Source organism: Lissotriton helveticus, chromosome 10 (assembly GCF_964261635.1).
Source record: "Lissotriton helveticus chromosome 10, aLisHel1.1, whole genome shotgun sequence".
Taxonomy (NCBI): Eukaryota; Metazoa; Chordata; class Amphibia; order Caudata; family Salamandridae; genus Lissotriton; species Lissotriton helveticus.
Window position 1 is genome coordinate 794774311 of NC_136071.1, and position 21911 is coordinate 794796221.

The 21911-nt window shown below is 43.7% G+C and overlaps 1 protein-coding gene across 2 annotated transcripts in view; it reads right to left on the minus strand.

The window, feature by feature from the left end:
* Positions 1–861: 861 nt before the first annotated feature.
* The window catches only part of JCAD (junctional cadherin 5 associated), a 408227-nt gene continuing 387177 nt past the window's right edge, over positions 862–21911 (minus strand). For both annotated transcript variants that reach the window (XM_078663385.1, XM_078663386.1), the window contains exon 4: positions 862–8582. In XM_078663385.1, coding sequence (XP_078519511.1) covers positions 8548–8582 — 35 coding nt within the window. In that variant the 3' untranslated portion in view covers positions 862–8547. The remainder of the gene's footprint in view (positions 8583–21911) is intronic.

The following is a 21911-nucleotide window of genomic DNA, read 5'->3' on the forward strand; positions in this document are numbered from 1 at the left end:
TATGTATGTCCTTCTGTCGAGGGTTATGGTTTTAATTGGCTAAAATAAGCAAATTATTCATCATGACTCCTACAGTAGTACTACTAAGCGTACTACAAAATACAGTTTGTGAATCGGCACCCAAATGCCTTTGCTAATTTTGCTGCAGAGTGTTTTATAGTGTCTGTAATTCAATCTTAAAGTAATGACCATAGTACTTTCAGTCACCGGCTGGGACTTTGTAGCACTATAAATACATGCCACTCTTCCCTAGTTTTCCAACCGCTGCTCGGGCTCAGTTTTTTTCAATTTCTGCTTTTTTGTTTCTTCTGTACCGCATTATTCAGACTAACAACACTGTTCAAGTCGGCTCCACAAAGTGCACTTCTGCAGCAGTGAAGCGATCGTTCTGTCTTGGCGTCTTGGTGGTTGAGTCACAAGAGCATTTATGAGTATGCGAAGTCATTCTACAGTAGGACTATTTTATGTAATCATAAATAATTTTCTGAATTGGCCACAACACATATAAATGAGAACACAAAAAAGAATCTTCACGGGATAATCATATAAGAGTTAAAAAAAATTAAAAAAGACTAAGCCCTTTTTTTTACACGTTTATTAATTTGGACATTTCAGAAAGGCATTTATGTGTACTTGAAGTGCAGAGCCTGGGGTATAATTTCACATATTTATAAATGCGTTAGCGAATCGGACCCTCGCCACAGAGGAAGATATATCATTGCATAAAGAGTCTTAGAACAATATTCTTTTCACTCCAAGCACATTCAGGAACCGATGGTAAAATGCATTTGGGCACCGTAGAGTGCACATTTCCGGTGTCTACACGTCCCACCAGACACCAGTACAACGCTGATAATAAAGTTCAGACAAATACGATTTATTGCATGTCAAAACATTTATGATGGCATATTATATATGACAAGTGTCATGCTTTCAGAATCGCAATTATGTTATTACTGTCAAATGGTATCATTCCAGTAACCCGTAAGCCACCTTCAATGAAGGTTTTGCCTGTGTGTACAGATCCCTTTACATATGTAAATATATACAAATGATAATCGTTAACAACCTTTATTGCTTTTTACCAGGTATGTTTAATTCGATTTAAAAATTCCGTAGTACACAGTATAAACCTTGGAATCATAGCACAAAAATATTGAAACATTAAAATTTCATGACAATCCAGAGAACCGCAGAATAGCATGTAGGTTTCTTATTTGTTGTTTTTTTTATTGCAATTTGTATTGATTGTCGACGTTTGCGGAACATCACTGAAATGCTCATCTTTCCCTACAGTCACTTCAAAAAGCACCATTTCTGTAACATCGCTCAATTGTGTTATATTGCATTAAGCAAAGTATAAGTGTTGTAGATTAGCGATCAGGGAGTGCCCTCTAGAGGCTACAGCTGATTTAGCACGCTCCCTCTTCACACAAACATGAAGCTTCGTCCTTCCTTCCACTTTAGGTATGGTATCCGGCAGGGTAGAAATGACTAGTACAGACTTCTCATAGCGTGCCAGTTAACACTCAAAGGCTCCCAGCGCCGTTTCTTCAGACAGTAGATATGGTCACTCCTTTATTAAAGGTACATTAAAATCAATGAGTGACGTGTTTCCTAGAGATGCGTGTTTGCAGACAAAAACGCCCACCTCACTCCATGATAACTCAATTTACAGAGTGATAGAGAGAATCTTAGAGAAAATGCCATAGAGAAAGAAGGACAGAAAATAAGATGGACGGAGAGGTGAATGAACAAACCGACGCGCTGTGATAAGACCTGCGTGTTGAATGTGTTTAACTACATTATTTCACCTATGCTCCACATACCCAGGTACCAGTTACTTCCCATACCATATCAACAACTTTCTCTTTACACAGTGATGTATCAGCGACTCACACACTTCACCACGTTCTTCACGTCCTCTGCACCAACAACACATACAAAAGTAAAACATTCTGTCCAGGGTCAACTCTCAAATCTATATCAAATACAAAAATAGATGTAGATTTATGGACGGGAACCTGAGCGGTCACTACAGGTTTTTGGGACAACAGTGCTGCTTTACTTAAAGATTCATGTAGTTGCTCAAAGCGTTGGAGCACGTTACTGTAGTTTGCTGTCTTTTCCATTTTATTTCCTTCCCTTTCTGAGCCATTCAACCAACATGGCTGAGTGTTTGTGGATGTACTACACCCACTTCATCTGTAACCACTCCCTACTAGCACCCCGAAGCGGCTTAATTGCTGCATTGGAGCTAAACATAAACAACAAATAAAATACAATGAACAGTTATTTAACCCTACTCCTCACACTTCAATGGCTACTACCATTTAGAATGATGGAGGTTTGAAAGGACTGCAGGAGAAACAGAGTAGCACTCAAATGGACACTATTTCCTGTTTACCATTGATTTATGCTCCATGCCAGTTTATCCACTTCAATGGTCAGTCATTTTATTGTATATCCTAACTTTTAAGATGTTTTCAAAATTGCAGTTTTTTTTATAGTTCAGTACCTGAATCAATAAGCTTGCCTGTCCAACAATTTATATAGAATGGGGTTTTACTTTAACTGTATAGGGATGTGCACCATGTTTTTGACCTTCGTTGTTCTGATCAGTGTAGTAAACCTTTGAAGGTTCCACCAATAAGAAACGGGGAAAATAATCACAGGGTCCAATTGCTCTGATCCTTAAACGGTGTAGTGAAAAAATTTATGTTGTGAAATAGTATGCATTTTTCAGTACAAAAACTTCAAATCAGGGGAGTCAAATGAAGGTCCAGAAGGGCTGAATCCTATGCCAGGTTTTCATTCATCCACATAAGAGGCATCTGCATACAACTGATGTAAACGATGTATCCAAATAAAGCTATTTTCTCTGGACAGCCACTGACAGTGTAATTGAATGACAGATTACGTTTTGTAAATGTTTCTTCTGTAGAAATCCTAAAAGTCTGGCATAAATCTTGCCCTCTGAGAATAACACTACTGGGCACTTGTTGAGTAAGCAGATTTTTTTTAAGAACTCAGTGGTATCCTGAAAACCTGGCATGGATCTGTCTCTCGGAAGCCTAGAATAGCTACCCCTGCACCATGTAAACCCTGGATTAGTTCAGTCATTATTAAGCTTGCTCGTTATTTAAGAACTTGAGGACAAAGGCTGAACGGTCATCCAAAACCAACTTTGACACCTTCCTAAGTAGGGGTCAAATTGTATAGATAATGGGCTAATAAAGGGTCTTATGTACGGGTTAATTATTTATTTTATGTAAAACTGTAGTTCTCAACATACAGCAGTGCCCTATCTCGACCAACTAGAGAACCATCTGGAACTATTACAACACAACATTAGTGTGCCTCAAAAACACTTATAAGAAACCATAAACAGCACTAACTCTGACCTTTTGTACTACGTGCAGTACAGAGATGCCCCAGAAAGGAAGGCCTACAGTGGCATTTAAAACACTTTGATCCTGACTCCGGGCTGTTGCCTCAACTGGAAAAACACTCCCTTTTGAAAACACAGCTTCATTAAAAACACAACCTAAAGGCACTGTGAGAGACCCCTGATGCCAAAAAAGAGAGCGAGCTTGTGCATGTAGTCCCAGGCTGTAGGAATAAACAGCAAGTGTGTTTTGTGAGAAACAAATACCCAAAAACGGGACAGGTGACCTCACTCCCGGGTTTTATATTTTAAGTTAAGAAAAGGGTAAATTGCTACTCACAAAAACGCACCCACACGCACAATGACACACCCATTCGCATATACATACGTAACAATATATCTCTCTATAAACTTTTTAAAATTATATACATAATAAAATATGTTTTTTTTAAAAATGTAATTCAGTTGCTTAGTTAAAATAGATTACCTGGCTAAACTAACAATGTCTGTCTGGTTATAAATAATAGTTAGGTATTACGGAAGACACAGTAGGTCATCCTACTACAGTGATGTTGCTAACATTTATTTGCACTTTTTTTGTTATGAAGTAAATGAGACTCTATGTATGGTACACTGTTATGACGTCAAAATATCAAACAAAAACGTCAGTACTCGCTTCTCTAAAGTGACAAAACAAGGAGTGTGAAAGAAACGAGCCATGACTGAAAATATGAACTTTTGTGTAAGTAAAAGACACTTTATGTTTAATCTTTGTGTGTTGAACGTTTCACCTTTTTATAGACCGTCTTTGTGGCAAAGGCTGGCAAGGCTTCGATGTGAACAGGGATATTTACTGATGCTTTGCCCTTTTGTTGGAAGCAGCAACACAGTAAATGCACTTAAGCACTTTACAATTGTAACAGCATAAGTATAATTTCCTGTGCACAGGACCAGGAAACCACAAAGCAAGAAATGATGCAAGATTATAAATACTATTATAAAAATAAAAACAAACCAAAGCTTGCCACGTTAATAGATTAGGAAGTGAGTGCACTGAGTATTCAGAATGTGGTACTGTTAAGTTTGCAACAAAAAGTACAGCAAATGGAAGACGTAGAGAATTCCAGAATGAGCTGCCATCTGATTGGACGACATAGAGGAGGGCAGAGTGTGTCAGGATGGGGTTCCTTCCCAATTGTGGAGGAGTGTGGCTCACTGATTAGAGCGGCAGACCCTGATGCAGAGGTCTGGCCCGGGACCAGGGTTCAATTCCCGACGCGGCAGGGTCCTGAGCCCAAATTGTCCACGGACTCTATAATTCTTGCCTCGGTGCCTATTCTAATCATGGGGTCCCACGCTGCAACTCTGGGCAATAGTTGCTTAATCTCCACTACGGCGGCCCACCCGCTGCGGGATGACTGGCTTTCACCCTGGGGATACCCAGTAGGGGTTATCTCACAGGGAAAAGCCAGGACGGGTTCCCAAGGCAAGCACCTTGATGCCTTCGGGTGATACGTGCGCTATATAAGTCGCAATACATACATACATACATACATACAATTGTTTTGCTGGGATAAACTTCAAACCCAGCAGCTCAAAAACATCATGATGAATATGTTATTAAATGTGTAATGGCAGAAGTCTTCTTGTGAGCAGCACTAGCGGGTGGAATGGCCCTATAAAGATGAGCTGGGAGATCCTGACAAACCCACAGCCTTATATTTTAATTCACCCACAGACGCGCTTGTACAATGAGATTGCATCTCACTTCAGAGCCCCACCTTTAGGTTCTGCTGGTTAGTGACCATCCAACAGTTCACAATGGGAATAAGGGCGCTCGTATCTATTACACTAATGTGGTGAGACTGCTTCACTCCTGATGCCTTCTTTGTGTGTGCATTTACCCAAAGAAGGTTGTGTACTTATGGGGGACTGTACAAAGAGGGAAAGATGGAAAGCGTAACATAAGGCAATCAGAGTAAAGACGCAGCTCGGACAGAATCTGAATATGGGTAGTTAGTCGGAAACACCAGAAAGCAGCTATCCTTGATACTGACGAATACAATGAAAGAGAATAAATACCTTTTCTAAAGCAAAAGGGTCAATGGAGGGAGTCATTGTTTGCGGTGAGAGAGGTCTGACACAAGGTAATTCCAGCGTTGCATGTCACAGCTTGGATGAGCTGCTAGGAGCGGGGTAAAGCCACAGGGTCTTGCATTTCCTATCCCAGGAACAGCATTAAAGGTCATCAAGTCCAGTGTCTGCATGCGGCCCATCACAGATGGCACACGCCCATCGAGCAGTGGTCTCACCCCCATGCTTCAGGGCGCCATTGCACAGCCTCGCTTTGGACCGAGGTTTCAAAGGCCCCACAAGGGTTAGGGCATCCGTGAGTGTGTCTACATTTGTGTGAGCTACCTTCACTTCTATGATGGATAGATGGAGGTGTGCCCAGGTTTTAAGGCATGGGAGCTTTTACTAATTAAGAGAAAAGGTGTGCTTCAACTGACTGATTCAATACCGCGGTTGTTCTAATAATCTGTTGTTGATTATTTTTTGGCAAATTTTTTGGGAGTCATTTACACAAGTAGAGGGGGAAAGGGTCAAGGCCTTTAGTGTGCGACAACTGCAAACAGGAACAACATTACACAATAATAAGTGTGAGACGCAAAAATTAATGCAACACACCTTGACATGGCCTTCCATAATTGGCAAACTAGTACTTTCCAGCCTCCGCTTTGTAACAAACAGCCCTTAACTGGGAAAAATCCTAAAAACTGTGTGAGGCATCAACATGTTTCAGGCCTAATAATGATTTACAGAACCTTCAGCAGAGCAGGGCAATACGCAATTAGGACATGTCAATACTGCCTTCAGAACAACATTTGGAAGGTAAAGTAGATCAATATACATTAGCAGTTCTTATTCAGTGACAGTTATATTGATAGCTCGATGTTGACAGATTATTCTACAATGGTTTGTTGCATTTTGATATACTCTCTTCCTTTGTAAAAACAAAAAACAAAACAAAAAACACTCTTCAGTGAAAGGCTTTACTTTTAAATATGAAGTACCTGGTCTCATAGGATCAGAGGCCTGACTGTTTTCAGAGAGTATGATTCCCTGGCAGAGAGATACACAGTGTGGACTGAGTTGCTCTCTCTGTACCAAAGAAAACCCAAGGACTTATGGAGACGACTATGTCTACCATTCTTTAGAAGGGCTACAACCAAGCTGTGGCCATTGTTTTTCACGGCTGTCACTTTAGCGTCAATGGAGAAATTCAAATTCTTGCCACTTTATGCCCTGCACATGCTGGGTAGGACATCTAGCTCCATGGCTGGGTGAATTTTGACTACACCGCCATTGCCCCAAATCTGCATGCTTCACACTTCTTAATGAAGGATAACATTCTCTACGTTCTGCGGACTTATGAGGCACAATTACATTGTTGCTCCACCCCAAAATATCAGCACTGATTTACTTACAAAGTAATAAATGTGGTGTTCTTCTGTTTGGCTTCATACCCAATACACCCCCTTGTCAGCTCAAACCACGAGGCCAACGTCCCTCTAAGTTAAACTATCTCCTCATCTGAGGTCTTGGGTCACACCTGCAGATGTGTCCTGAAGACCAGCCTAAGTGCAGATGCAAGTAAAGAAACAGGAAGTAGCAGTGTGTGATGGTATGGAGGAGGCCCATGTGACAATGTGCACACTGAAAGATCGTTCCTATATAAAGGAGCCACACGAATTGTGGAGTTGAAGTGTGATCCACATTTACTATGTTCAGCACAATGCTTCAGGACACAACACTGCTGCACTAATGCACAGCTCTCCTGGCAAAAAGCTGCAGTGGTGGGAAGCACTTTTCTTTCTACTGAATTAGCATCCTACAAAGAAAGTGACAAGAGAGAATACCCTGGGATTATTTTGGAGTTCAGTTATTATGTATGATTATTTAATATAATTTCAGTTTGATATAAATATAGTCCTTTGTCATTGTTACACACATTTTGTTGAAAAATGCGAGGCTCCGTTTTCTGGTCTTAGTCCCTCTAATATTCAGACATTTACTGCACATACCAGGAGAAGAGAACTTTGGGGAATGGCTTATTTTGAAATCAACACTGAACATTGTCAAACAACAAGGAATCTGGCCTCACTTGATTCCACTTATTAATAAGTTTCAATTTCGTGGAGAATTAAGGAAGAGATGATGTCACTTGTTGTGTATTAGCCCACTGTTGTGAAATCTGAGCTTTACATTGTGTATGCCCACCACATGTGTCTTTTACGAGCAGAAGGAAAGCAAAACAACAACATTTGAAGGACAGCCACAGAAAACAAACGGAGTTACGACATCCAGATAAGGCAGCCCGGATAAAGTAACAAAGCTTCAACAGTTAGTGACAGGAATCGTAGTGTTGGCACCATAATGTACGAAAGGAGCAACTTATCCCAAACGAGGGGTAGAGAAGGTTGAGCAGACGTAAAAAGTCTTCCATCACAAGTAAACCGAGTGCTCCCCTCTGTTCTGCGGCTCCTCTCCCAGACACCAGGCATGTGAAGAGCAGGTGTAGTCCACAGGGTTGTCAGTGAATAGAAGAAACGTAGCAGGGACACAGTCTTGCACACAGGCACAAAAATGTAAAACTTGAGAATGCAACTTCTTCCTGAATTGTCAAATCTTCTGAAATCTGCTTCTAAACACTACCACGCTGTATAAATGTACATTAATATAAAAAATATTATTTCTATACCCCATGTGTACTCTAATGCTTTGTCACGTAAGAGTCAGACCAAGGTCGAAAACACCGCAATGTCCAGTGTACCGGCCAAGAGGAAAACTAGTCCATGCTGGTTGCATAAACAAACCCTGTTGATAGGGGGTACATGTCTGCTAATGATACAACATTAGATTGTTTCCAAGCCAGTGTCAGTTGTTACTGTTATCGCCATCACTGTTTCTTCTGTGTATAATCCGGGTGACTAATTTCCTCTTGGCAGAAGAAAAGGCCGCGTCAGTCCATCGAGAACAATGGACTCAAAAGGCAAGTTCCAGATGTTACAGTCCAAAGGAACCCCGTGGAGTGAGGTCAGAGAGCTCAGTTTCCGACAAGAGCAGCTGAATCGTCCCTCTTGTTTCCTTCATTCACATTACACCCTTTCAACTCTGGTAGGGTCATAGGAATCTGGAAAAGGTAAGGAAAAAACTGTGAGCGTTATGGAAATCATTATTCTTGGTGAACTCCTAAAAATATCTGTCCATCCTGCATGTGCAAGCTAAAATAAAAAAATGTGACCGTAAGCAATTGGAATTAATGTATTTTAAACGAATTTGATTGCCACGCTAACCGATGAACACATCTAGGTCACAATATTCCACATCGCAAAATGAAGGAGACCCCAATTTACAAAAAAAATTTAACTTTAGAGGTCGTGCTCTTGCCTATAATTTCATTATAACTTTTTTAAGATTCACAAAGTCAAAATGATTCACCAAAATCTTTGAAAATTAAACTGATTATTTTTCGGCAGAAGAAAATCCACCAGTTTTTGGGTAGGTTTAAAGCGTAAATATATGTTAACTGTGTTTTACAAGTAGATAACTAGTAGGTAGCTTATCCTGCACCCTGTCCACAAGGACAGTGTTAGAAAGGCATTAGGGATGTTTTCTCACCCAATCCCCGCACTACAACACTAAGGCCCTAATTATGGAGTTGGGCGGACTTGAGTCTGCCCTACACCATTTCGGTGTGAGATCTGACCAACCGTCGGTCGGCAGCTTTAAACATCCTATTACAATTTGACTACATATGGTTGCAGTCGCAAACTCCCATTTCCCTATGGGAGCTTGTGCGGTGGTCAGAAACCTGCCACAGCACAAGCTCCCATAGAGAAATGGGAGTTGCTGTAATTCCCCATCGTGTGGGAGGCAACTCATGGTGCCTGCCACACAGAGCAGCGATTTACAGTGGGCACCATAGGTGACACCCCAGGCCACCTACCTAAAGCGGCAGATGCAGGAGGGCCCTGCTAGGTTGCTTTCCGACAGGCTTTTCATGTCGGAAAGCCCGATATGGAAAGCCTGTCGGAAACCAACATCATAATCCTGACGGCAGAACGCAGTCCGTAGGGGATTATGTGCGGCCTCCGACTGGTCAACGGGCTCCATGAGCCTGTCTGAGGCCAGTCGGTCCGACCGGCTGGTTTAAACTTATTGCAATTAGGTGGTCGGACTTTAAACCAAAGATTCGGTCGGAGGCTTTCTGACCAACATCCTAATGAGGCCCTAAGTTGTATCTACACAAAATGAGATAGAAAAACTATTGCAAATATTAGCGAAAACTCACTAAATTTGAGGACACAATATTCGGTGACCTTGACCAAAGGCCTTCTACTCCGTTCAAAAAGGACTTTTTAATTGTTTTTAGTTGAGGAGAATTTATCATTAGGACCAACGCTTGATTAATTGTTACTCTAAGGCTTTCACCTCCAGTGTGTATATTACCTGAGATACTGATCCAGCAACAACAGACCTTCATTATAACTCAATACGTAAGTAATGAACTCTTAACTTTACTGAAACCTATTTATACTTAAAATTCGTGAGTTGTTCAAATTATTAGGATTGCACAAACCTTGATGTAATTGTATGTGCTTGTTCATAATGATACCTTATGTGTTCTAAGAAGAAGTGCAAACTTTGATTTTACACTCAGTAAATCCCTAGCAATAAATACCAACATTCCCCCCAAAAAAGGACTTATCATAACATACAGAGCCAGGAACAGTGTGAATTATCACAAAATGCAGGTATTGGTTAAGCAAGATTTAAATTACAACAGCAAAGTCAACGAGAAAGCACGTCAATAGCAATGTATGCAAGAAATATTAAAAAAAACACAAATTATGTTAAAACATTACTACAACAAAAAAAAACTCTCATCAGATGTGTTAACCTCAGAATTTTTTGCCTTCAGCTCCTTTCTTTCATGCCAAGTTAGGAAATCATAAGTTTCTAGCCTTGGGAATTGCTCTTGCTGGCGGATACTCTAACTGCATATTTTGAACCTTGCGAATCACCACAGGCATCAGGCCGGATACCAAAATTCTTGCAACAGTTCATGCATACTGACAGGTAGTGCCACGACTCCCTCTGCTATACCGCCAATGGACATGGCAACACAGAGCTGCATGAAGGTGTCGTACAAACTAATGTCGGATCATACCTTCTCTTCTGCACCCACAGACATCGAGCACCTCCGCAAGACTGAAATGAACTGGCAGTGTGCAAATTTAAATGGAAACCTTAAGGACACCTAAAAGTTCACTCCATAGAATGGGAAGTAACGTCGAGTGGTGTAGTGGTGAGTAAGCTGCAGTTAGATAGGAGTAGCCACCAGAAAGAGTGTTAAAGAACACAAGTCACTAATTCTTCCGATTAATACATTTCACTGCAGATTTTTCACCTTGTGGATTGCTACCAAACCAATGTCACCTCCAAAGATGTGAGTCTGAGGAATGAACTGTACACCAAGAAGCCCTGCAAGACCATGCAGACCACACAACCTTCTCTGCAGACTTGCAAGTTAGTAGTGTCTGATGATAGTATAGATGGACACCTACAAGGCTGCCTGGCTCGTGTCCAAAACAGGAGCAACCTGAGCCAGGACTGTAGTTACAGACTTTGCTCGGCCAGAAGGAGCCCTAAGGCCCTCAGGAGGATCCTTTATGGGCAAACCATACCATAGCTCCATGCACAGGACAACCTATCACTATAAGATCAATTTTTCCTTTCTTTGCAAAAGTGAATCCAACAAAGAGCTGATCATCTATCCCGTAATCCTCAGACCTATCAATCGAGAAGCTAAGTGCCTGTTGAGGATCCAATCAGAATAGTTGTTCCTCCTCCCTATAGGGGTGTGGCACCAGAACAACACGTGGAGTATAACAAACTACTCCACATGAAATGGTGATACCTCTATCAGAAGAAAGGATACAAGAATCCCAAGCACCAGTGTGACAGCATAGAAAGCTGTATACAGAGGCTAGACTGCCAATGGTCGAAGATCACAGACATTACACGCAGAAGTGACTGCAGTGAGAATCACAGTTTTCAAAGTCGACAGCTGAATAGAGAGGCCTCATGGGAGCACATATCAGGAGCATCAAGACTAAATGAAGTTCCCAATATGGCATGACAGAAGGGGTAGGGGGAAACATGTGAAAACCATTTTGATACAATGCATCACAATTGATGACTTGAATAATGAAGTGTGATAAGAAAAACAAAGTAAGTCCAAAAAGGCTGATAAATGGCCCTTAACAATGCCCACAGCAAACCCTTGTCAGGTCAAAGATCAACGCACAGTAGTATATAGGCCATTTTAGTCTAGAGAGGATCTTCCTGCTTTCTTCACACCAAGAACAAGACCGATAAAAAATTCCTCTGCCTGGACGACATGTGAATCAGGCTCCTGCTAAAATTGGCTTTCCCTGTGCTTTTGCAGCAGAAGTAGTCTCCAACGGCAAACACTAAATAGTACTGGCAAAGCCAACAGTCTGGATTTAATGCGTGTAACACATACACTCTTAGGACATTTAAAACGAGACACACGGAGTGAGCAAAAAGGAGTGGACGGAGATGGATATTGTTGCAAAGGAGACGTTCGCGCAGTTTAATGCAAGCACTCGAGTGGATCTGAACGGCTACACCGCAGACAGTCGAAAGTGTTAGGTGAGAGACATATAATCCATTAGGCTGAACCTAGAAGTGACTGACATTCTCAACCCAATGCCTGAAAAGAGCCTGGTCGAAGAAGCTAAACTTTGAAAGGTGCAACCCCATAGTCTACTCTATGTGGAGTGTTATTGATAGGTCTGTTTAACAGCTGCGATATCAAAACACAGACGTAAAAATGTAACACCCCACCTGCCCTTCTTTTCCCAAAAAGGTTTTTTGACTCTGTCTCTGCAACTCTGTTTGCTCACTGTGCGTTCTGTATTCAGAGATGTTGATGAGAATCTGTTGGAGGTAGCGGGAGTGAGCTCATCATCAATCTCGGATTCCAATTTGACTCAACATTTGTCAATCTGTTTCAACTCGCACCCATTCACGCGAAACAGCAATTTACTGCCTATAATGCAATACACGTTATGCACAGTAGGTGACGCCACAACCCCACGAGTACCGCAAACGAATCTCTTGAGATGTATTCAATAAAATGTACAAAGGCAGATATCTGTGGATAATTTACATTGTTAATCCCACAGTTTCAGAGTTAACTCGCTTTTTATTCCTCATGTGAAGCCTCACAATGGACACACGTTAAATTGTGTGAACCCGGAGATCATGTTTACAAAATGTGTGCTTTAATTGCTGGTTCTTCGAATCTAAATGCTTTCAATATTTCTGTGACTTTCCAAGACGTTGAATCACTTCGAAAAAAGTTAATTACATTGTTGAGTGTGGCCAGGGCCGTTTCTACCATGAGGCAGGACTAGGCGGCTGCCTAGGGCGGCAAAATTGATAGGGCGGCAAAAGAGGGACCATTTTTATAGGCCTTCTACAATTCAACATCACATGACATCACCTTTTGCGCCACGGGCAGGGACGTGTGCGCCGCAATCTGTGCAGTGCCAGCTTGGCTGCGCTGCGCGTGTCATCACGGGTCACAGTACAGACAGAATAGACAGTAAGGCAGAGAAACAGTCAGGTACGTAGGTATTCAGCAAGGCGGGGGTGTGCCAGGGGCTCACAAGTGAGGCGACGCACAGCTGGCAACGCTCTCCTGTCAGTAAAAAGCGAGTGCGTGATCCGGTGCTTCCATCTCTGGACAGGCCTCGCTCTTCCCCTCCCCCTCTCAGAGGCAGGTGTTACTGTTCTCAAAGCTGTGTACATGAGGACTGCAGGGACACCCCCCCCCCCGTCCCCCACCCCCCATAAATATATACATGCAGGGTTACACAATGCCTATCTATTGATGACAGCGCAGAGGAGAGTAAAACATTGAGGCACATGGCCTCTGAAGACAGAAGAACAAAAAGCTAAAACATTCCGTGGAGAGGACGGACACTGAGGGCCTGGCAAAATCAAGGAGGTACTGGAAGACACATAGAGATACGAACGAGAGCAGATGCACATTGAGGTGGGTGGTGGCGGTGGTTGAAGTGGCAAGGTGCATATGGCAGCTGAGTGAGAGAAGAGGGTTGAGCGCAGGGTGGGGGGTGAGGAGAGGATGAGAGACGACATTACAGGCCTGGGTGCTGCACTTAGTATCTGAGCTTTAAGCACTTACAGGTGAAGTGAGGAGACCTGGCAGCCCCAAGGACACCGCGGAGGGGGAGCGGCAGAAGGATGAGGGCTTTGGGAGAGAGGGGGGAGGGAGTACAGAGACAGGGAAAGATATAGGGGGCTGTGTGAGGAGGGACGAGGGGAGGGGTGAGGAGAGAATTGCTTAAGTGGATGAGGGAGAAAGTAAAGAGAGGACGGAGGAGAGAACAGATCAAGGAGAGGGGGCAGGCAGTCAAAGGCCGGCGCTTGTGTCTCCGTTTCCTTCCAGGCCATCGTGCGTGAGACGGCCCATCTGGAAGTGTGTATGTGATAGAATTAAGGTTATAGAAGCATAATGGGGAGATTAAGGGTTATCTGTAATTCTTTTTTTTAAATGGCCCTGCTATTGTTTGAGAGAAAATTTGCCATTCTAGGATGTAAGTAGGCCTGAGTGAAAGTTTCATTATGGCTGCAAAATCACAAGAAATTAGAATATCAGCATTGCATGAATTTTATAAATACATTTTTGTTATTTTGCTATTGTGAAATTTTGCTTACTTTTCAACAAGAGGGCACTAGTTCAAGGAGAAAAGTCCTCGCAAGAACATCAGAACTGTGGTTGAGATGCATTTGTTCTCAAACCAGTCTCAGGCTGTTATCTTTTGTGACTTTTTTTTATTACCTGGAGTAAGCCCTTGTGTGTAAATATCATTTGAGATACTGGCCAAGAGCATTTTAGGAAATGTGTGTCATTTTGTGAAATATTTGTAAAAGTGACGTCGATTTTGAGAACAACACAATTTCGTTGACCCCCAGCGTGGAGTGGACCTCTTAATTAGTGGTGAGAAAATCCTGCATTCTGGTTAAACTCCCTGTTGTTCTTCGTTGTTAATGGTAATGATATGGAGTTGTGAATACTTTTACTGTCAGTAAGGAGTGTACAACATGCAGCTATCCATTCTTCATGCTACTAGTTCCTAATACAAGTTATTTTCTATCTAATGCTTTTCATATCTAATTCTTCTAGCCTGGATGACATGGGGAGAGAGTGATGGTAGTATAAGGGAGGGGGCGGCATTTTTAAATTCTCGCCTAGGGTGGCAAAACACCTAGAAACGGCCCTGAGTGTGGCTAGACCCTTCCTGTCATATATGCCACCACCTTTCCCACATGTAACAGTCCACATTTGTGTTCGTTTTATCTTCTATACGACCACACCCTCATTTCATCAAAAACAATGGGATTTCGACTCAGTAACGGGTAGCTGGATAAAAGCGTGACTGTGCAATTGAGACGTTTCCTCCCAACTCTCTTACGCCTACACTCCACAGCTAATTCTCGTAAAGCACATTGGCCCAGATGCATGAAGCTAAAAACAGATCTGTACGAACATAATTCGAATTCTGGGGGCTTATAATAACCAACGTCCTAGATGCTGCTGTCAATACTAGCATACCAACCTCATGCCATCCAGCCACCATTGCCTCTATATACAAGTAGAGGAATAAACTAGATTTAAGTGTTATAGGCCTATCTCTCTAACAGGCTCTGTAGCTAAAGTTGTTGGGTGTATCATTCCTCTAAGGATTGAGGATTGGACCAAAGAGAATACTGTGACCAACATGGCCTATTTTTGAGCTCTCCCTAGTGAGAGACACTAGGGCTGCGAGCGCTTTTATCTGGATTCGACTTGCTGGAATATTTACTGGTGATATTGTGTTTTAAACTGCAAAGACAGCGTTTTTTAGGAATTTCACCTGGGGGTTCTAAATAGAAATTTTAATTGGGGAATTTTACCAGGCACACTAACATCTCTTTCACACGCTCATACCCCTTTCCTCTGCCTCGCCCAGCCGTCTTGTGTCATTTGCGGTTGGCGGCGGTGGGCGCCATTTTAGGTAGGGCTGGGGGTGCGCTCTAGTCGCGCCGCCCTCCCACCCTCCTCACACCCTAGATAATGTGCATTCCGGCCAGACGGCGCAGCGGGCTGGCGCAGCGGGCGCGCCGGATGCGCGCCGAAGCCGCGCCTAAGCCAAGCCCGTCTGCGCCCGTCCGCGACCGGACACGGCCCAGGGCCCCTACCCCTGGCCCTGATGGTAGAGTCATATGGAGCAGGAGTGAATTAGTAAGTTTTTCCTCTATTGAATGCTCTCCTGGCCATCACAGCGTAAGGGTAGGGGAGAATGAAGGGTGTAGTTACTGTCAATTCCGCTTCAGCACGGTGCCAGCAAACAATAGGGCTAACAACTTCTCACTGTCCTGTGGCCTTATTAATGTGAGATCGCTTAGCTGTCATAAACACGATGTACATGACCTTCTCATTGATAAACATCCTGATCTGCTGTTTATTACAGAAACCTGGCTTGACGCCAACTCTGATCCAGATATCATTCAGGCTTTACCAGATGACTATCAGATGGTACGCCTGGACAAACTGGTAGGCAGAGGAGGCGGAATTGCGATCGCCTTTAAACAGCAATGGGCCTGTAAACTAGAACCAGTTAATCTGGCAGGATGTGAGGCGGGTGTCTTCACCATTACAATCGATGGGAGCATGACTGTTAAAGGTCTGTTAGTTTATCGCCAACCGGGACCTATGTCCAGATTCAAAGGCAATCTCCTAGAGTGTGTCACAGAAGCAGCAATAAGGAGGGACAAGTTTCTATTGTTAGGAGATTTAAACGCACACCTGGAAGACCCATTAGACAAAGGAGCGGTGGAGTTCCTGGAAGAACTTCACACCCTACAGCTAGAGTTAAAGGGGCAGCTCCCAACACACAATCGTGGGCACCTACTAGACCCTATATTTGCCAATTGGGAGGATGTTTTGGTTGCACCCCCAGTGCCCCTGCCCTGGACAGATCATTTTTTTGTTCCATTCGTTATTCAACTGTCCAAGCATACAGTTATCGCTCCCACCCCTCTCAACTACCCTCGACGCAGGTGGGCAAGATTCTCCCTGCTAGAATTCAATAAGGCTCTCACCGGGGAAGGGCCCCCAGGAGGCAATGACGTGGTAACGGCAAATAAACTGCTCAATGACCGCATCACGGCTGCTCTGGACTGCACAGCCCCTTTGGGCCGGTCAACTAAAGGTGTCCACAGACAAAGAACTGCTCCCTGGTTTAGCAAGGTGCTGCGCTGCGCCAAAAGGGATTGCAAACGAGCAGAAAGACAATGGAGAGTGGCATACGATGACCGGCTGAAGGAGGCTTATCTCACCAAGAGACGCATCTATCATAACAAAATCCGGATAGAAAAAGCCACATACTATGCAGACAGAATCCATGGGGCAGAGAATTCTGCCAGGGAACTGTTTAGCATATATAAGTCCCTAGCCACCCTTAAAACCTCTACTCACGACGTAGACCACTCAGTAGCAGCATGCAATCGCATTGCCTACTACTTTGGTGACAAAGTGTCTAAGATCTACTCTGCTTTTCCCGATACACCACCTGTAGCGGATGAGCCTGTAGATCTAGTAGGAGACGAAGCCGATCAAAATCTGCTACTTAATTTCACTATCCCCTCAATGGAGGATTTAGTTAAAATTTGCAGGTCTGTTAAATCTGGCTCCCCTCGAGATCCTGCATCCCCAAAAAGGTTGAGTGACAGTTTGGAGACACTCGAACCCTATATCAGGCACTTGCTAGATGTCTCCTTCCGTTCTAGCTCTATACCTGAGGATTGGAAACAGGCTGTGGTGCTTCCCCTCCGCAAAAAGCCCAACATTAGCTTTGAGAAGTTGGACAATCTCCGTCCCATCTCTCTGCTGCCATATTTCTCTAAGGTAGCAGAGAAGGTGGTTAAACAAAAAGCTAATGAAATATGTGGAGGAAAACAACCTTCTTCACCCCACCCAATTTGGGTTTCGGCCCCGTCATTCTACGGAGTCTGCCCTTCTTAGGGCTACCGAAACCCTCAGGCAGGGTGCAGATGAGGGACAAACCATGGCCTTAATCCTCTTGGACCTCAGCGCGGCGTTCGACACTGTAGCACATTCCATCTTGCTACAGTGTCTGAACAGAAGGGGGGTGAGAGGGGCAGCGCTGAAATGGATTTATTCATTTCTTACAGGTCGGGGCTTCCAAGTGAGGCAAGGCGATCAGTACTCTGAGCGAATCACTTTGGACCAGGGGGTGCCGCAAGGCTCGTCCCTGAGTCCAACACTTTTTAACCTTTATGTTGCCCCGATTGCCTCCTTAGTAGAGAGTCACGGCCTCCGAATGGTGTCGTATGCCAACGACACGCAGATGGTTATCTCCCTGTCGCGTGCACCCGGGCTCTCGGCGGACATCTTCAGAGCTTGCATGCAAGATCTAGCTGCCTGGATGTCCGCCAATTGTCTCAAGCTCAACGGAGGCAAGACCGAGGTGCTGGTCGTGGGGGGTTGCCAATCTGCGTGGACGTCGGCATGGTGGCCATCCTGCTTAGGTCCAACACCTATCCCCTGCCAGAAAGCAAAGAACTTGGGCATATGGTTTGATACTGACCTTACCTTTGGCCCTCAGATCAACCGGGTGGTTGGATCATGCTTCGGGACCCTTAAAAGTCTCAGGAAGGCATTAAAGTTTTTACCTGTGACAGCCCGTCAAACCCTGGTGCATGCACTAGTCACATCAAAGATGGACTATGGCAATCTTCTCTATTTAGGGACTTTGGAGAAGAATTTGAGCCGCCTACAGGTTTTACAGAATGCCGCTGCCCGACTAGTGCTTAGACTACCCAGAAGAGCCGCATCTTCAGCGGCCCTCCGTTCTCTGCATTGGCTTCCGATCAGAAGCAGGGTAGAATTCAAAGCACTATGTACGTGCCATCGGATCATCAACGGGAGGTCCCCTCTCCCTTTGAAAGGACTGCTGACATCTTACGAGCCGTCCCGCCCCCTGAGATCTTCGCTCCAGGACTCCTGGCTGTCCCTAAAGTGTCTAGAGCACGGATGGGCGGAAGATCCTTTAGGTACCTTGCAGCCTCTAGATGGAACAAATTACCTATGGCATTGCGATTAGAACCATCAGAATCAATCTTTAGAGCTAAGCTTAAAACTGTACTATTGGCACAGTAAGATATTCTGCTCTGTAGGCTCCTGTAATTTCTGCTCCTCAGCGCGGGGACACGCTGTTGAGCGTCACCAAGCGCTTTATAAAACCCCTTAAATAGAAATAGAAATAGAAATGGTGCAGTACTGTTTTAGCGGGAGACTAGGAATCCAAGAGCAGTGTCTGAACAACATTATTGAAAAGTAAAACAACATTATTGAAAAGCACGCAACTGCAAAAAGGGGGCCCAGTTAACTTTCCTTTATGGACCTGAGCAGTGCTTTTGATCGGGTAAACTGATCAAAGCTGTGGGACATGCTGCTGCAGATTGGCCTACCTCATTCCAGTGTGTTCTTTCTACGTGTTCTAGATTGCGGGGTGACTGCCTCTGTGGGTATGGTCTGGAGGGGGAATGCACTGAACACTTCAGCTTAGCCAGAGTGGTTCGTCAAAACTGTGTCCTAGCACCCATTTTTTGTTTTGTTTTGTATATTAATGGTTTGAATAATGTATCTAATGTAAATAGTAAAGACCAACATAGGGTGGATTCCATACTTGTTCTGGCACTGCTTTATGCAGATGACGCCATTTTAATTATGAGTACCACTAACTGATGGCTTTGTTAAATTTATGGATAACTTGGATCTTGAGACAAACATTTCTAAAAATTGTCTACCCTGGCTGCACCGATAGAGTCAAATAGAGAGTGAAACACTGCCTCAGGTAGCTGGATAGGTAGACCAGTACATTACCGGATCACCTAATCAGTGACATCACAAACTCAAGGACCCACAGTCCGCAACCATTAGGGTGCTTTTTTTATCCTTTTTCTTTTTTGCTGCACAGGTATACCTGACCTTTAATAAGATCGACAGATCAGGGTATGCCAGCAGATGAAAAAATGGAGGATTCCGAAGGCAGCATAATCATTGGACCAAACAGGGGGAAAAAAATAAGAAAACCCCATATGATTCAACGTTGATTCCACTTCAGAAGATGCCAAAAGGCTCTCTTGTTTAAGTTTCCTGCTCCCAATAGATCGAGTTTTGGTATCTGTAACATTGATGTCTGCCAATCAAGAAAAGATGATGGTATAGAGTCCTTACATTTTTTACAAATTTCCCTTCTGGCCAGATGCATAGAGTAGAAGAGGAGATATTTGGGCAAACCGGTCACCCCCTCCATAATTCCAAAGATTACCAGTACAGGATTAATTATAATCTGGCGACCCAGGGAGTTTGAAAGTAAAGTACTTAAAGAGTCCCAAAATTTGAGATAATACAGGACATTCGTAGAACATGTGTAGGTCCGAAGCCGCTATTGTCCCACACCTTGCGCAAGCAACCGATCGATCTGTGGAGAATTTTGAAAGCCTTTGCGGCGAATAGTAAGCCATATGTAGGGAAAAAAGGTGGTTTCTTCGGAGCCACACTGGTTTTACTATTTCCCATAATATCTGGAAAGAACCAAACCAATGACTTTCCACATCAAGGTCTGGAAAAGAGCTCCCCCAGATTTTATCAGGCAGTTGAAAATCACCATCAACCTCCTCCAACATTGAGTGATACCAAAAGGATATCTCCTTTTTTGCCGGGGTTTTAACTAGAAGTTGAGACTCCAGATGGTTACCACTCCCTAATGGGGGTCTAAACTTAATGGTAGATTGTGCTTGAGCCCCACTTGCTATCTGTAAATACTTGAATCTTGACAGACTAGAGCCTGTTCTAATACTTAACAATTCCCAAGGTAAGAGTAACCCGTTGACAAATAAATCACCCCAGACTTCCAAACCTCCCTCTCTAAGGGGTAGAGCAAGGCTGTCATTAAGCCAATTAGGGCCCCCCGGTAAACCCCACAAAGGAGCCTTACTTGAAAAGCATCCTAGTTTCATGGCACTGCTAACCTTGGTCCAAGTTCTAACCATGCCCTGCAAGACCTTCAATTTTATTTATTTTTTAAATTTGGGGTCCCCAAATTTAAAAAGATACCCATCCTGTGGTAACCTCGCCCCGCTTAGCATGGCACTAAACAAACAACCAATCCCGAAGTTGGTAGGTGTTTTCAGTAACATACGGGAATGGGTGAGTTGAAATGCCCATGCATACAGTTGAAAATCTGGGGCTGCTAGCCCGCCCTTCTGGCTTCTACGCATCAATTTTTTCCAGGCAATTCTGGGGTTACGCTGGGCCCAAATGAATGAGTTGATGTCACTCTGTAGTTTGACTATAAGTGACGGCTCAAAATAAAGAGGTATTGTGTTGAACAAAAAGGTGAGCTTCGGCAATATGGTCATCTTTATAAGGTTAACCCTTCCCAAAATAGAGAGAGGCAATGATGCCCAGGAGCTCATAAGTCCCCGACATTCTTTCGCTTTAGCAGAGAAGTTGGTCTCAACAATTTTGTTAATATCTTGGACAATTTCTATGCCCAAGTAACGCATTTTAAAACTGGACTGAACCCCTATGTCTAGATCGCCACGATTCCAAGTCATAATCTCAGTTTTAGATGCCTTAACCACATATCCCGAAATTGCACGAAATCCAAGGCCAGTTTAATAACAGCAGGGAGTGCCGTACTTAGATCTGAGGAGAAAATCAAGATATCATCCGCGTACAGGGCCACCCTCTTCTCCCATTCCCCATACCTAAACGGCTCGATGCTAGCATCCTCCAGAAAACGCTGGGCGAAGGGTTTGATGTATAAATTGAACAGGAGGGGGGAGAGAGGGCAGCCCTGACGTGTTCCCCTAGTAATATTAAAAGGGTCAGTCAGTGAACCATTAACCAAAAGGCAGGCTGAAGGATTTTGATAGAGTAAGCCAACTGCTCAGCGAAATCCTGCTCCCACGTTGAACTTACCCAAGACCCCCGACAGGTATGACCAGTTCACCCTGTCGAAGGCCTTAGTTGCATCCAACGTGAGGACAGCCAAAGGCAGTCCAGTAGAAGATGCAACATCGGTTGCGCCTATTACGTCGTAAGTCAACTCAAAGAGTTGTCGACCCCTAATAAATCCGCTCTGGTCTTGATGCAAGATGTCAACCTGTTGGCCAAAACCAAAGCAAAGATTTTATAGTCTGCATTTAAGCTGGAAATTGGATGATATGACCCGCAAGAAGATGGTGATTTGCCAGGTTTTAAAATTAAAGTTATCAACGCTTTATCCCAGGAAGTAGGTGGTGACATCCCTTCCTGAAGAATCTGATT